This window comes from Castor canadensis, chromosome 14 (genome assembly GCF_047511655.1).
Source record: "Castor canadensis chromosome 14, mCasCan1.hap1v2, whole genome shotgun sequence".
NCBI classification, from domain to species: Eukaryota; Metazoa; Chordata; class Mammalia; order Rodentia; family Castoridae; genus Castor; species Castor canadensis.
The window spans coordinates 60,706,262-60,723,992 of NC_133399.1; the positions used below are offsets into that span (position 1 = coordinate 60,706,262).

Genomic DNA, 17,731 nt, shown 5'->3' on the forward strand with positions numbered 1-17,731 from the left:
AATGAACATTGATGCAAAAATCCTCAATAAAATAATGGCAAACTGAATCCAACAATGTATCAGAAAGATCATTCACCATGACCAAGTCAGCTTCATCCCAGGGATGCAGGGGTGGTTCAACATATGCAAATCTGTAAATGTAAAACAGCACATTAATAGAAGCAAAGACAAAAATGACTTGATCATCTCAACAGATACAGAAAAAGCCTTTGATAAGATTCAACACCACTTCATGACAAAAGCTCTAAGAAAACTAGGAGCAGAAGGAATTTACCTCAACATTGTAAATGCTATGTATGACAAAACTATAGCCAACATCATACATAATGGAGAAAAACTGAAACCATTTCCCCTAAAATCAGGAATGAGACAAGGATGCCCACTCTCCCCACTCCTATTCAACATAGTTCTGGACTTCCTAGCCAGAGCAATAAGGCAAGAAGAAGTAATAAAAAGAGTACAAATAGATAAAGAAACTGTCAATGTATCTCTATTTGCAGATGAAATGATCCCATACATCAAAGACCCAAAAAACTCTACCCCAAAACTCCCAGACATCATAAACAGCTTCAGCAATGTGGCAGGATACAAAATCAACTTACAAAATTCAGTTGTTTTTCTATACACCAACAATGAACCAATTGAGAAAGAATATATGAAACCAATTCCATTTACAATAGCCTTAAAAAAAATCAAATACCTAGGAGTAAACTTAACAAAGGACATGAATGACCTCTACAAGGAGAACTACAAACTTCTGAAGAAAGAGATTCAGGGAGACTACAGAAGATGTAAAGATCTCCCGTGCTCATGGATTAATGGAATCAACATAGTAAAAATGGCTATACTACCAAAAACAATCTATGTGTTCAACGGGATTCCCATCAAAATTCCAATGACATTCATCACAGAGATTGAAAAATCTACCATAAAGTTCATTTGGAAACACAAGAGACTGAGAATAGCCAAGGCAATACTCAGCAAAAAGATCAATGCTGGAGGTATCACAATACTCGACTTCAAACTATATTACAGAGTCATAGCAATAAAAACAGCATGGTACTGGCACAAAAACAGATATAAAGACAAGTGGAACAGAATTGAACACCTTGATATGAATCCAAACAGCTATGCCCACCTTATTTTTTGACAAAGGCACCAAAAACATACGAGGGAGAATAGACAGCCTCTTCAACAAATGTTGCTGGAAAAAGTGGTTATTTGCCTGCAGAAAACTGAAATTAGATCCATGTCTATTACCCTGTACTAGTATCAACTCAAAGTGGATTAAGAACCTTAATATCAGATCTGAAACTCTGAAGTTAGTACAGGAAAGAGCAGGGAATACTCTGAAAGCAAAAGGTATAGGCAAGAACTTCCTCAATAGAACCCCAGCAGCTGAGCAACTAAGAGAAAGGATGGACAAAAGGGACTTCATAAAATTAAAAAGCTTCTGCACCACAAAAGAAATGGTCTCTAAATGAAGAGACCACCCACAGAGTGGGAGAAAATATTCTCTGGTTATACATCAGACAAAGGACTGATAACTGAATATACAAGGAGCTCAACAAACTAAACTCCCCCAAAATCAATGAACCAATAAAGTGGGTAAGTGAACTAAACAGAACTTTTTCAAAGGAAGAAACCCAAATGGCCAAAAACACATGAAAAAATGTTCACCATCCTGGCCATAAAGGAAATGCAAATCAAAACCACACTAAGATTCCACCTCACTCCTGTTAGAATAGCTATCATCAAAAATACCAACAACAACAAATGTTGGCAAGGATGCGGGTGGGGGGTGGGGGAGAGAAGGAACCCCTCATATACTGCTGATGGGAATGCAAGCTAACACAACCACTTTGGAAAACAAAATGGAGACTTCTTAAAAAACTAAACATAGATCTGCCATATGATCCAGCAATCCCACTCCTAGGGATATATGCTAGGAGTGTGACTCAGGTTATTCCAAAAGCACCTGCACACCCATGTTTACTGCAGTGCTAGTCACAATAGCCAAGTTATGGAAACAGACAAGATGCCCCACTCTGATGAATGGATTAGAAAATGTGGTATTTATATACAATGGAATTTTAAACAGCCACAAAGAAGAATGAAATTTTGTGATTTGCAAGTAAATGAATGGAACTGGAGAACATCATCTTAAGCAAAGTTGGCCAGGCTCGGAAGACCAAAAATTGTATGTTCTCCCTCATATGAGGACTTTAGAACTAAAACAATTGCAATAATATTATTGGGCATGGGTAACATGCTAAGGGGAGAATGCATACAGGAGGAATAGGGAAAGGGAAGGGAACGAAAAACTTGAAAGTGTTTGATGTGCCCACTGTAGAGGAGCTAATAAAGTAATCTTAAATTGACAGAGGTCAATATGGGAAGGTGACCAGGAAGTAGTGAAGAGGTCTGGTATAGATGAATCAGTTTGGGTTGTTATACACATGTGCATGGAAGCAATGCTAGGAATCTCTCTGTGTAGCTATCTTTATCTCAAGCTAGCAAAAACACTTTGTCTTTCTTATTATCGCTTATGTCTTCTCTTCAACAAAATTAGAGAAGAGGGCAGAGCAGGTTCTGCCTGGAAGTGAGGGGGGTGAGGGAGGAGGGGAAAGGAATGGGGGGTTGAGGGGAGAGATGACCCAAACAATGTATACACATATGAATAAATGAATAAGCAATAAAAAAAAGATGCTTCTATACTGTTTAGAAGGCTATTTAAGAAAGTTCATGGTTGGTAGAGTTGCTCAAGTGGTGGAGTACCTGCTTAGCAAGTTCCAGGCCCTATGTTCAAGCCCCAGTACTGCAAAAAAAAAAAACACTAAAATTAAAAAAAGAATTTTCTGCCAAGGGCATCAGAATGCATGTATTCCATATTGATGAGGGAAATTTGTACATCCAACTCTTGTGGGGAGGACTGATTTTCTTACCTGTGCATCACCCAGACTTCTTGGTCTTCCCTCACCTCACTTGAGTCTCCCCTTGAGTTATTTTTTCACAGCTGGTTAGAACTGTAGAATTTTAGAGCTTGTTGTGACCTTATAGGTCATCTGACTTATCTATTTCTAGGGATCAAATCCTACATGTTGGAAAATTGAGAGTTATTCATTCATCTACTTATCAGAAGTGCAAGTAAAGGATATTAAAGCATTAAAGCTTCTGTCTGATAGGAAGTTATAAGAATTCTTAAGATTATTAGGGTTCTCCTAAACTCTTTTTTGTCTATATAGCTGCCAGTATTTCTCACATTACTGCTCAGAATCTGTTTGCATAAAGAATATAATTTGTATCTCCAATATATTTTAATGACATATGCAATTTATTTCATTAGACACTATATCAACCAGATATATTAGTAAGTATTTTATTAAAATATCTAAATCTTCACACCACTGATACTTTTGCAGAAATGAAAAAGATATTTTTCTCTGCCACAAGAATCCTTTTATTAGAATATACACATACACAGATACATGATAGTATTACTAAAATTTATACAAATGAAGAACTTATTATGGATGACAAGTATTTAATATGGATTAACTCATTTATAAAAAGACATCTAGATAACAGATGCTATTATAATTTCAATTTTATGTATGAACAAATTTAGACTTCAAGAAATTAAGGAAGAGGTTGAGGGTGTTCCTACTCATAGTATTGTTATCATAATTAAAACTCACGCAATCTGACCAGAGTTCTGATTCCTCAATCTGACCAGAGTTCTGATTCCTCAATCTGCCCTTTACCCAATAAAAAAAAGATGCTTTTATACTGTTTAGAAGGCTATTTAAGAAAGTTCATGGTTGGTGGAGTTGCTCAAGTGGTGGAGTGCCTGCTTAGCAAGTGCCAGGCCCTATGTTCAAGCCCCAGTACTGCAAAAAAACCCACTAAAATTAAAAAAGAAGTTAAAAAAAAAAAATCAGTCCTCTCCACAAGAGTTGGATGTTCAAGTCCACTGGGCTCCATTCTTTCATTTTTCCCAATTCTAGCTTCATGTCCACTTCTAATCTTTTAAAAAAAGAACAACCAGGCTCATCTAAGGATCACAGAGGACTATGGCAGGTTACTTAGTTTTGCTCTGAATGCCAAATCAACTCTAGCACAGAGTAGGCCTATGGAAACTATCCCTTTCCACATTCCCGACTTTGAGGCCACTTCTGCCAGTGTTTCCAGGGACCCCATCTCAAAATCTTTGTCTTCTCTTTCAAAGCATTTGCATTCCATCAACTCTTGGGTTCTATAATTAACATTTCACTTCCCTAAGAAATGTTTTTAAGCTTTCTTAGTGTTTTACGTCTTCAGCTCACTTGTAACAGGGACCTGTTGTTGTTTGTTTAGTTTTCTTGGGTTTTATGTTACATTTTACCGGTTTTTGTCTTTTCCTCTCTAAGTAATGTAATACCGAGGTACACGCACCCTGCTCTCCAGATGCCAAAATTTAGTTAGTCCTTCCTCTTTACAGTGGAGGTTTTATTTTCATTTGTTTCATAAAATGAACAAAGTTAACAAGAAGGACCTGAGGCAAACAACCTTCCAGACATTGTTTCTAAAGTACAACATAGCACTTCCTGTCTAATTCCACCAGAAGGATACACGCAAAGAAGATATTGAAATATGTGCGTATGCAGAAAGGGGTGTGGAGTGGAAAGGAACAGGAAAAAGAGGGTAGAAGGAGAGCAAGAGAGAGAAGGCAGAATAATTGTTTGATATCTCTTACCCAAGAAAGCAATTATCACCTAGGTTACTCTGTCATGACTACTGTACATATATAGCACAGACCTGTGAGGAAATAAAGGGAAGACAAAAAACCAAAGACTGATAAGTGGAAAATGTCCTGGATGACAAAAGGCATCTTAAGTGTTTCATAGCTGGTTGATAAAAAGGCCGTAGACTTTAAAAAGCTTATGAAACACACATCAATCATGGACCAATGGATGAAGACCAGTTTCTATTTGGAAAGGAGATTATGTTAAAAAATAATCAGATATCTTTATCTTTTTATTAACACACCATAAAAATAGAAAAGTCTATAGTGGATGGGTGACAAAGGGGAGAAAAGCTAAGGCAATTTGTTTATATGTTTTATTCTTTGCCTCATTATGCTCAACTCCACCCAGAATATGGCACTTTAGTGCAAGTGTTTTTATCATAAACCAAAAGAAAAAGGAAAAGATAGTGTCAGCTTTGTAGAATTTAAAGAATGCTTACATGAAGGCAACTCTGAATTAATCAGTTGTTTGTAATGCAGAAAGGCAAGCCATTGTGTGTTTCTAGGAAAAATCTTTATATAAAAGGAAAACCTACTATGCACTATAAATGGAATGGGCATAGGTTATTAATATTAAAACCATTTGAGAGCATTCACGAGCAGCAGGTCATTTCATGACAAGGCAAGAATGCACTGTTATTCTCATTTCTTTGCTATATAGGGCTTGTGTGAAGTAATTGTACAGTATAGCCTATTCTGACATGTGAAATTACCCAACAAAAAGTTTAAGTACAAGTCAAGTATGATTCCTGAATTTTTGTCCAAAGAAAAGGTATGATGGATTTTATTTTGGCAAAGGGACACTCATCTATTATAATCCTCTATACAAAATATGTATTCCATAAAGTCACCAGCAAAAGTAGCACAATTGCTTCAGATACTCTGAGTACTTCTAGTATAAAATGTCTCATTTGGTGCCTTGGAAATGTAGTGGAAGGATGCCTGTAATTACTGTAATAGATAACAATGATGCTTAGAATGGTCGGAAAGAAAATGCTTAACAAAGCAACCATTCTTTTCATGTGATTACAGGTTCTTGTCTTTAGGTGCCTTCTCTAGGTCATTCAAGTAGATGTTCAACAGACAATGTGGTTAGATTATTAGATGTAGCTGGGGGATATTTACTTGAACCTGCTATTGTATAGCTGTCACTAGCCTTGATGTGGTTTCCAAAGTGTGAATTCAACTTTTTTTACATACCCATCAGAAATGAAAACAAACCACCATCTAACTAATATTTTAGTTTCTCAACTATCAGTGTTAAATTGACCTATGGTATATACTGACAAAAGGACAGATTAATTCTTAGGTAGCTCAGCCTTGAAGATTTCCTGACTTTCAGGCCCCTGTGGCATTTCTCTGGCTTTAGTCATACCATACATCTCCTAATCCCTTTGGAAGCAGATCCATTTCATCTTCTCAAGCCAAAGTCCTCAGTTTTTTTTCTACTGGAATAAAGAGAGAGGTAGAAGATGTCTCCTATTACTCAGGATCAAACCAAACCCACCATTTTCACCTTTCTTTTCCTGTCCATGAGGCATACACAGGTGACTTAAGCCTGGCTGTGATTCTCCGAGCACAGAAGCAGCTCAGTAAGGTGAAAGGACAATGGTCAGGTTCAGAAAACATGCATGCACAGTCCTTGCTTTTTGACAGTCACACCCCATAATCATCTTTCTTTTCTGCGATAGCAAAGTTCAGGCACAAGACACTGGACACTTAATTTGTGCCTGCAATTTGGGTCAGTAACCTCATTGCTATTGGCAAAACGATCCAATCTTACTCTTCCCAGTCTCCACGTATTTATTTTCTTGTTGAGAGCATTTAGGTACGGCATCTGTGATGGCATCTCACTGAGGTTCTGTGCTCAGTCACAAGTGACCAAGCAACAATCACACCCATATATTAAAGCCATCCTTCAGAGCTGGCAGCTTCAACTTGAGGAGATACACAGCCCTCAGGGACAAGAAAGGAAATCCAAATGCTTTCTTGAAGACTAAATAAAATCTAAGTATTGTAGGTCATCTGAGAGCCAAGCAAGGTCATTGTCAAACCTCCAAGAGAAAGTGGGAAGAGAGGAATTGCTGTAGGGTCATGTTTGGCATAAAGAGGAAAAACTAGGATAAAGGAAATTCCCAAATTGTAACATGACCTAGATCTTTCAGGAAAGTCGCTGCTCTAGAAAGCTGTTGCCAAATGCTATTTTAATCAAAGGCAGTCTTCACTGAAGCTATCCTGAGAGCACAGTATTTCACCCAGAAATCATGAGAGTATCATGAAAATGTGGAGTACCACTGATTCCACTTAACTGGATTGCTGCTCACTGCTTCCTGCATAGACAGCGTAATGGTACTTGGTTTTGTGGACACTGATAGCCACCTTCTGTCTAGAAAGACAGAATACTGGTATTATAAACACCCCTTTCCCACTGATATGTAATTATATCTCACTCACTTCTATGATTTCATAAACTTTACCCTTTCTCTCTCAAAAAAGTTTAGTTGCTATAGTCCTTAAAGTCTTGATTATATTTCATAGCTACCCTACCACATACAGTATGCAGGTAAAGAATGCTAGAAAAGCCATGCTTAAATGGAAAGAGAAGGAATGAATAGACTGAATAGAAAATAAAAAAACAGCTCATATTGCATCTTCAACAATTGGTAGATTTAACAGAGATCCCACCTCCCATGCTGAACATATTCCAAGCCTCAATGTCTTCCTAGCTATTTTATTTCCACTATAGGAAAACACAAACAGAATGTTCAGGAAGCTACTTATGTGATTAAAACCACATGTGGCCAATGTCCTAAGGAAGTTTTTTGTTTAGTACATCAATGAATTACTTAAAGGTACTGCTTGAACTATGAGTGGCTTGAAGGAAAGGCTAAACTTTTTGAACTTCACAAGCTCATACAATTTTATGTGTCAACTTGACTGGATCATGGAGTACCCATGATACTTGGTTATATATTATCTAGGTATATTTGCATGAGAATGTTTTTGGGTGATTAATATTTAAATCAGCGAGTAAGTAACGCAAATTGAACTCTATAATGTGTGTGGGCATCATTCAATCAGTTGAAGACCTGTAAAGAATAAAGTCTAACTCTATCCTGAATGACAGCATTCTCCTCCCTGACTATCTCAGAAGTAGAACATCAGCTTATCTTGCTTGTCAGCCTATGAATCCCTGGGACATTAGGTCTTCTTGGTTCTGTGGCAGTCTGTCAACCTTTGGACTTGAACTGGGACATTGGCTCCACAGATTGGGACTTGCCAGCTTTCATAATTGTGTGGACCAATTTCTTACAATAAGTATCCCTGAATATCTCTCCACCCTGTATTTTCTCTCTCTCTCTCTCCCTCTTTCTCTCCCTCTCTCTCTTCCTACTGGTTCTGCTTTTCTGGAGTATCCTAATTTTGGAAGTTCTTTATTTGACAGTATACTTTCAGTGCTAACAATTTCTTTCAGCCCTAAACAGAACTCTTACTTGACTGGTAAATGACTTCATATCACAAGTGCAAATAAATAATATTCAAGCATACACTAACAATTCTTTCTTACATTAAGAGATAGCCATTGTCTATCTTCAATCAGTGACTATCAGACTAAGACTTAGTCAATTAAGGCTAAAGTCAGATATTCATAGGTTTTTCCCTAAGTACAAGTCCAATATGTGGTTGATAGCAAATGTTATTACTATTATTATCTAAAATTCCACCAGTAACCAAATTCACAGCCCTAACCACACCAATTTAAAAACATGGCTACATTGGTAAAAATAGTCATATATCAGAGGTATGTTTCAGAAAAAATCTGGTGGCACTCAAGGGTTGTCAGAAACATTTTCTTAAGTGTCTTGCTATTGAGTTTGTGTTCAGTTTCCTTCCACTTAGGAAAGGGGAGACACTTTGAAGAAGGCAAGTGGTTGGTATGCATTTTTTGGTGAGCATAGCCCTTTCATCACTGAGACTGGTGGCTTCTCTGTTTTCTATTGCAGGTGCAGGTGCTTAGTAATTGTACTGGCAAATAAAGGCACTATGGGTGATTAATAAGTCCTTATTTTGATGTATTAACCATTTAAAAAAATGTAGGAACCATACAGATTTATTCTTAAAGCACAACAGTTAGCATGCGCTTGCCATTCAAAGGTACCCAGTCATATGGATGCATGAAAATAAATCAAGAAGTATCTCGTCTGCATTGTCATTTCCCTAATAAAGAGCAACACACATTGCTCTGAAGAGATCTCCAACTACTGAGCTATGGCATTTTTTGCTGGATATCACCCAAGGAATTTTTGACGTAGACAACCACATTGTAGAGAATATGGATGTCTCAGTCTCCTTTTTTTTTTAAGGACCTAAGCAAAATCAATACAGCTTAGCTGATCCAAGTGGGCGAGTGGACAAGGAATTAATATTTATCAAAGGATACAAAAATATTCTTTTATCATTTAGCCTTGACAATAACTGAAAGTGGCTATCACTTTTGTTACTTACATTCAGAGAAAGTAAGCAACTTCGCCAGGGTCACAATGCAAACAAAGGAGAGTACCAAATTAAAAACCATCTCTCCTTGGCTTTATTTGATCCTCCCATACCTTCTAACCCAGGCAGGCAGTTGCTTGGATTGCATTCAGGAACAAAGCAAAGACTTGGGAGTGTAGAAATGAATGTTCCATTTCCTGCTTTGCCAGACCAATGAGGACAAAGCACCTGCTTCCTCAGGGATCATTCTCCCTGCCCCACCATTTGTGAAATACAATTTTAACACATATTGCTCATTTAAAAATCTTGGCTTCTGAAGATTTATTAAATGCCTGATAGTTCTGCAAAATTCTTAGGAAGTATATAAGCCCACAATGACCAATATAACTTCACCACACTTTTAAGTGTTAGTTCTTGAAAGTCTTATATATTTTCTGAAATTCTTTCTTTTAAAACATTGAGTAGATTGTGACAACATATTTTAAATCACCCCATCTCTAGTAAAAACATATCCCATTTACTTTTCACATATTTCCTTTTTGCTGCCTATGATTGGTCTTTTGGTTGACTTATTTAAGCCAATTAATAGCTTGGTCATTCTTTTCTGATATGTATGAATGTAGGAACATCAAAAATAAACACTGAAGATGTTGAGCAGGTATTACCTAGAATGCAGAGACCATCGGTGCAGTTTTCAGATTCCTGACTGAGACCTTCACAGAATTTGCCCCCATTTCTTGGAGGTGGAGCTGTGCACTCCCGGATCCGAAGATGCTCACACTCTGGGCTGCAGACTGACCATTCACTCCACACTTCCCAGCTCCCATCCACTTGAAAGGAAAACAACAGAGACAATCTTTAGCAGGAATTAAGCAGGAGACTCATCCTGGATCCTGACAATTGGATTTTAGAGAAATTACTACCAAACCAAAACAATAGATAAGGGTATCCTCTCTCCCTGGTTTCTTTCCTAGCATAAGCAGTTGTGTCATTCTCTTGCTATTTCAAGAGAAGACTGATTACTGAATTTAGGCAAGCATTTGAATAACCAGCACCTTTGGGTTGGATTATAATCTCATTATCCATTCTTTCCCAGTCTTTCAAGCCCAAGTGCATCTTCGATGGACAGGTAAACTCTATGTAATAACCATAGAAGATCTGCCACTGCTGTGTGGACTGACAGTTTAGAAAAGAGGGTAGAATGAACTGTCATAAAAGATCCTAAACAGTAAAAAGCTAAACTCAAATATACCCATAGTGTTAAACTAAAACAGGTCAGTCAAACCCCAAAATGGCAGGACATACATAAATGGGTCATGGATTGCTGCTGTATGTAGAAATGAACAAACTGAACTTAATTCCATTAAAAATCAACCCTAGAGCTTAGGGCAGATGTTTGAGGCAACTGCTCCATTACCTCCTAGGAATAGTCTAACCATGCTTATGTGGGTTAAGATAGTGCACATTTTAATCTAAAGCAATTAGTCAAGAGAAAGTTAATACAAAAATACTGAACTTGAAGCAAAATGTCTGAGTCCTTGTCTTAGTGCAGTCAACTTATCAGTAGAACAACCTTGAGTAAGTCACATAGCCTCATTTTATCCTTTTCATTAACTGGGGGTAATAAAACTCACAACTCAGAGTTAAATGATATTATGTGTAATTATCCTGCATAGTACCTGGCACATAGTAAGCACTCAATAAATGTTTATGGAATATGAGTCCAAAATAAAACTCCAAGAGTATGCTGCTGGGCAGAGCTTCACCTTAACTTTGAGTGAAATTACATTTGAAATTTTACAAACATGAGGTTGTGGTCCAGTGTCCTTGGAGTTAATGTTCTGTAGTGTATGTGAGATGCAGGATCAATTTATTTCTCAGTGGGAGGATATGCTTTCCATAAAGAAAGCTATCTTCCATCTCAGCTATTTCTCATTGTATAAATGGGGTTACAGCCAGGAAGAGATGAACAGAAGAACTGATACACGACATATTTAGTAAGTGAGGTCTCTCTCTGTTCAGAAAGAAAGGCAAGCATAGGCCAAATGTAAAATACACACTGCTGTGACAGTGTATAATCTATGCCAATTGTATTGTAAATAACTACAAGGCCAAAGCTGACAGAGTCAAGTTTTGGTACCTGCACTTTTGTGCTTGAAGATAACTCATCTAAACTTTGCTTACTATATACAAATACATGCCACAATATGGGAGAACCCAAAGAGGGAAGGGAGCGGGTCAGCCCAACCAAATGCTGGTATGATAAACATTGCACAGAGGTATTTCACCCGTGTTTCTGTCATTACAATGAGTTTCATATCAGCACCTTGGACAGAGGCTCTAGTCTAAGATCTGGGACCAGGGTGTTTTTGGAAAGGAAGGTCATATTGATTGTTTCACACCGGCATAACAGTGTTGGTGGATCAGAAGGAGAAGGGAATCTGCATATATCTCACCAGGACAAAGAGAAGTGCAGGTTATTTTCTGCACTGACATTCCCTCACAAAAGGCCCCACCATTGAGAGGAGCTGGGTTGGTGCAGGTCCGGGAACGTTTCTGCCATCCTCTACCACAACGAACATTGCAGGCTGACCACTCTGTCCAGGAAGACCAGCCTCCATTCACTGAGAGACAAAAATGGGGAGGAGAGAAAAAAAAAGGAGAGAGGTTTTTACTGACTGCCTACTATGTGCAAGCCACTGTGCCAGGTGTTGTGAGCTGGGCATCCAGGGATGAAAAGATGGTACAGAGTCCCACTGATTGCGCCCTTGTGAGGCAACAGTAGACCTCATCTCATCTTCCCCTTGATCTACTCCTCTGTAACAGGAAGGACCTAGAGAGTTTGCTTTGCAGGGAAATTATTAAAACCAGGAAGAACTCATCAACAGATCTCTAAAGCACTTGAAAATCCAGCATATGAGAAGAAAATATCAGCATTTGAATTTCCATTACTTTAAGTGCTTAAAAAATAAATCCCAGAGCTCTTCTATTTTGGAAAAGGAATGACTTCACTTAAATGGCTGGGAACTTCCTTTGTATAATACCTGAGATAGTCAGCAAATAGTAATGTTTGTTTTTGGTGGATTTCATATGGTAGCAGAGGAAATAGCTGTGGGAGGATGTTGGGTTTGGGTGGGATGGGAGGCAGAAGTTGCCCACCTCAGTGCTTTTCAAATACAAACACAATGGAAGAAAATAAACAACTTTTATTATTTTTTTAAAGAGAGAGATTGAAAATGCCACTGACTATCTCACAGAAGTCCAATTTTGAATGGAACAGCAAACACATTAATAGCGATCGCCTGCCAAATGCGGAAGGCAGGACAGTACTGCAGTGGATGACCCTTTGGGTCCTTTCAGCTCTGCACATGGAGAGTTTTAATAAAACACACACTTCTCTACATCTCTGCTTTCTGCCCTCCCTCTCATTCCTGGCCTTTGGGCTGGTCTTACCATAGACCACCACGGTGGCTGACAGGCTTCTCCTCTTTGCCACTATGTTGGCTGCCATGCAGGTGTAATTCCCTGAGTCCGAAAGCCGAGCCTGCCTGATGATCAGGTTATGGTCAGCCCTGGTGTCAATGTTCTCATCTTGCTCAGAGTCAATGGGCTCCTCATTTTTCAGCCATTCCACCTACAGGAAGAAAACAATGTCTGTAAGTCATTAAAAAAATACTTCTTTTCTAGAATTGGAAAGTGAGCTGTTCTGGTATGTGGGAGAGAGATATACCTAACATATATTGCAAAAGCAATAATTTTTTTCTTTTTGGTAGGACTGGGATTTTAACTCAGGACTTCAGGCTTGCAAAGCAGATACTCTACTACTGAAGATATATCTCTAGTCCATTTTGCTCTGGTTATTTTGGAGATGATATCTCTCAAAGTATTTGCCTGTGCTGGCCTCAAACCACTATCCTCCCAATCAGCCACCCAAACAGGTAGGATTACAGGCATGATTCACTATTGCTCAGCTCTGACTTTTTTCTTTATTCCATATCCTAACACTTTTATTTAGTAAAATTGATTATGTTCAGGAAATGGATATTCAAGTTATTAAACTGAAAGTGGAAAAAGAACACAAATATCTGACTGACTTTGGCCTATTTTCCAAAAATGCGATGGGAGAGAGAAACAAGGTGACTGCAATTAGGTAATTTCATTTCATTACAATGGGGATGACAATGAGGCTCAGAAAATCAACACATATGCTGAACTCGTACTTTGTGCTGAGAGAATATTGTATCATTGGGCAAGGTTTTGAGTCAATATGTTTGCATTTAAACAAGCTTTAATGAAGGTTTGAGAATGTAGAAAGACTTCATATTGGAGCAATCATAGGCACAGAAATTAAATTCATCCTCAGTGTTCTTAAGATTTGTATGTCCATTTCTTTAGTGATCATTTATGCTACTCACCCAATGATTTAACAGAGCCCATTTAGGCTCTGGATTTGAACCTGGTACATTCAAGGCTCAGCTTCTCTTCTGAAGGAGCCATCTTCGCCATCATCTGAGCACAAACCTCAGATTTGTTTCTCTTAGCTTGCTCCTGGAGAGCCTTGTCTCCTCTTTCCACTCCACCTGAATACCATCTTATCTTTTTTTTTTTTTTCCTCTGGTTCCTTTGGTTTCTTTATTTTTTTTTTCATTTTTCTTTTATTATTCATATGTGCATACAAGGCTTGGTTCATTTCCATCTTATCTTTAATAAACTTCCATTTCCTTTGTCACCTGAGGATGACATGGATGGGAACCTTCTGCGCCCCCATTTCCCGTCTTCCCCACGTGCATGAGCTCCACCCTTAGCACCTGTATTGTCGAACACTCCACTCACCCCTGATGCAACCATGTTCCTTCTGCATTTGATCTCTGCTTCCACATCCAATCCACATCCTCTCTGCAGTGCCATCTCGGTGGCACTAGGAATTTCTTCTTTGACAATAACCATTTAGCTCTAGTTAGCAGCATACTTTAACCACAGTTACTTAATAGACACATAAAACTGTAATTTACCGTAGAAAGCAATGGCAGTGACTGTGCCAAAGAGATGCTGCTCAGTAGCATAAGCAGGGGTTTTTCATCACTCTGCCGACCATTAGCACAGATAATTGAAACTTGGATTTAGAGCAAGATGCCTTATTTTATTTTGTGTTTAAATCTACAGCATTCTAATTTATCATCAATAAACAAGTAGCATCTGCTATAAAACAATTTGGTATAATGGAGATGTGGAGGTCCCTATAAAAAAAGGATTTTATTAGAAGAAAACCTATCATGATGCTCAATATTTACCCCAAGCACCTCCCACCCCCACACTGCTGAGAATTTAGACAATGAAAATCATCATTAGCCAGCTCTACTGGGCTCCTTCCTCTATTAGAAAGTTCAAAGCAAGTTCCAACACCAGGGCCTCAATACCAGCTGGTAATGCTGTCCAAAGGCCCCTCCCGTAAGAGGGCCCCTGGCTCGCTCCACTTTGCATTCTGGACACAGATCAGATGCTACCTCAGAGAGGCCTTGCCTAGCAACACCTCCTGAACTAGGAAGCACCTTCATTCCCCCCACCTTGTTTTAACATTTTTCCTAATATTTATCTCTATTTGATTGTCTTAAAGATAGCAATACCCACTGGGTTATTATACCTATTAGCTATAGGACATTTTTGTCATTGTGATCCCAGGAATTTACCAAAAGAAAGTATTAGGGATGCAAATGAGGATTTAACTACATTCAATTACTTTGGAAGGAAAAAGAACAAAGGAAGGAAGGAAGGAAGGAAGGAAGGAAGGAAGGAAGGAAGGAAGGAAGGAAGGAAGGAAGGAAGGAAGGAAGGGAAAAGCATATTAAAGCTACATAATAGAGCCAAATAATTGAGCCTTGTTGAAATAAATCATGACTCAATAATATGCTTCAGGATTCAGTAGACTAGTGAAAACACAGAGAATGCTCATAAAAGTCAAATTACAAAATTGTAATGTTTAATGTTAGCACAAATTTGTAAAACAAAAAAATCACAAACATGTGCTTAAGAAGATTGGAAGAGATAGGTATGTTTTGATATGCCTATATTCTCAGATTTTTGGAGGCAGAGATTGGAAGGATCATGGTTGAAGGCCAGCCTGTACAAAAATTTAGCAAGACTCCATGTCAATAAAAAAGCAAGGCATGGTGGTACATGCTTGTAAGCACAGCTACAGCACCTATAAGCACAGGAGGCATAGTTAGGAAGATTTTGGTTCAAGGCTGGCCCTGGGAAAAACATGTGAGACCCTATCTGAAATATAACTAAAGTAAAAAAGGGCTGTGGGTGAAGTTCAAGTGGTAGAGTACCTGCCTAGCAAGTGTGAGGTGCTGAGTTCAAACCCCAGCAAAAAAAAAACAAAAAACCCAAAAGTAGATTGGAAGAAAACACACTGTGTTTATAGTGACCTTAGAGGTAATTGTTCTTTTCTTCCTAGTTAATTGGCATATTCAAGGAAAAGCATTTGTAATCTGAAAAAAAAATCACGTTAGCTTAAAAAAATCGATTGTATTTTTCATGTAGCACAGTGTTTTCAAATTTATACTTAACCACAGAATGTTTCTTCAATTCAAAGCTTATCTGAAATTCCAAAATGAAAAATGGATAAACAAGGAAACTTTTCAGATAGAAGCAGGAGTGAGGGACCCCAAGCCATGTAGGCTTGGCCACGCCCAGGTGCACTGTACCCATAACCCAGAGAAGACCACTCATAGCTTCCTCTGGGTGTGCCATGGATGTCCCTGGAGAGGCTCAGTGCACAACCTGTGCTACCATATGAGCTGACCTGCTTTACTGTCCAGCCCCTATTCACCCACAGGTGCTATGAACATAGATCACGATCGCTTCCAGGTCTCCATGCATGTTCTGTACACTTGGTGTTTATGGTGTCATGATTGAGGTCTACCAATTCAATGCTGTGGATAAACAATCGGGATGTTAGCAGACTTCTCACGGGCTGTTTTCTATTTGTAACCTAATAGTTTATCCATTTAACTGCTAGCAGGAGTTTTATGAGGACATAAGTTTGGTATTTTCTGGGCTGATAAAAGTGACAAATTGTTCTTAGATTTATGCTTTTGTCACTTAGAGAAACTTTAAAACATTTTTGATGAGCTAAGTGCTCCCAATGTAGAATAGTGTAATAAATAAGACATAAGACACACACACACACGCACACACACATTCTCTCCCTCTCTCTCTCTCTACACCAGCAGTTGTGAACTCCAGTCTTCCCAGGACTAGGGAGCTATCATAAATTAGTGCTGTGGCACTGGGTGTGAGACATGCATGGGCATCACCTGCATACTAAAGACAAGATACTGCCCTTTTTTTCCATGGAGGGATGAACTCATGCTCATTTTTCTTAAAAAATGTGGCACTTTCTGTCTCCTTTTGTTTTCTCACTTCTGAGAGAGGCATGGGCCTTTCTTACAAAAATCATGCTAGTACCATGAAAATTAATGCACTCATTTTTGCCTAGAAATCTTCCCTGCTTTTGATATACTGAACTGGTCTTCAAATTTAGACTATTTTGGCTCAGCGTCAGGAATGACGGCAAGTGGTGACTGAGGAGAGACCTGTGTGAATGGTTCGGCACTAGGTGGGGTCCCCCAGTTGGCAGGAGAAGATGCAGGCCCACTGGGATCACAGCTGCTACTTCTCATGAGAAGCCAAGGATGTATGGTTCCCACGTAATATACACATTACAAAATAAATTGTGAGGGCCAGATAACACATTCCCATGAGAGTAAAGGTGGATTTGTCCCCTTCACTCTGTGAACTCCGTAGCAGCTTTCTGATCCCTAGTCAATGCTGTTGTGAGGAGAAGCTCAACTCCTTTCCTGATGTGAACTCAATCTCCAGGTACCAATGGGTGTAGGTGTCATTGTCACTGTCATGGCTTTCTCATGGGGTCACCAGCAAGCATCTGAAAGCTCAGGACACTATATTTCATTTTGTGCAAATATGAGAAAAGTGTATATGCATGTTGAGTTCAGAAATTATTCTACAAGATGTCATCAACTCTGGAAATCCCTAATTATGGTCTTAAGGGAAGCAGTAGGAATTGTCTAATTAGCATTATGAGTCAATACATTGACTACCCTGGGGCCAACAGACATTTCTATCACTGATCCCAATGACCTCATGCCAACAGGTCATCTCCTTGACAGAGAAGCTTAATGTTTCTGAAGGTTGTTGGTGGCATTTGCCCTGCAGAGAAACAAAAGGCGCTTCATCCACTTTACACTTCCTTGGTTCAGATGGGTAATTCCAGGCAGAAGCATGTGAGGAAACTAGTTTCTTAGAGGTAACAAGTGCACAGATTCACAGGATGTTTGCATTTTTTAGCACATTGTTCTGTGCAGATGGTCTGTAATTTGTAGATTTCTTCAGTTTATAAACAAATCTGGAAACACAGACCATCCAAGA

At 38.7% G+C, this 17,731-nt stretch overlaps 1 protein-coding gene across 11 annotated transcripts in view; it reads right to left on the minus strand.

Annotated features, from left to right (window-relative positions):
• Unc5d (unc-5 netrin receptor D) overlaps nucleotides 1-17,731 on the minus strand; it is a 528,179-nt gene that overhangs the window by 106,151 nt on the left and 404,297 nt on the right. For 7 of the 11 annotated variants that reach the window (XM_074054652.1, XM_074054651.1, XM_074054650.1 and 4 more), the window contains 3 exons: nucleotides 12,734-12,914; nucleotides 11,737-11,904; nucleotides 9,946-10,110 (listed from right to left, as the gene is read on the minus strand). In XM_074054652.1, the coding sequence (XP_073910753.1) occupies nucleotides 9,946-10,110; nucleotides 11,737-11,904; nucleotides 12,734-12,914 (514 nt within the window). The remainder of the gene's footprint in view (nucleotides 1-9,945; nucleotides 10,111-11,736; nucleotides 11,905-12,733; nucleotides 12,915-17,731) is intronic. The other 4 variants (XM_074054658.1, XM_074054656.1, XM_074054655.1 and 1 more) reach the window with 1 other exon arrangement.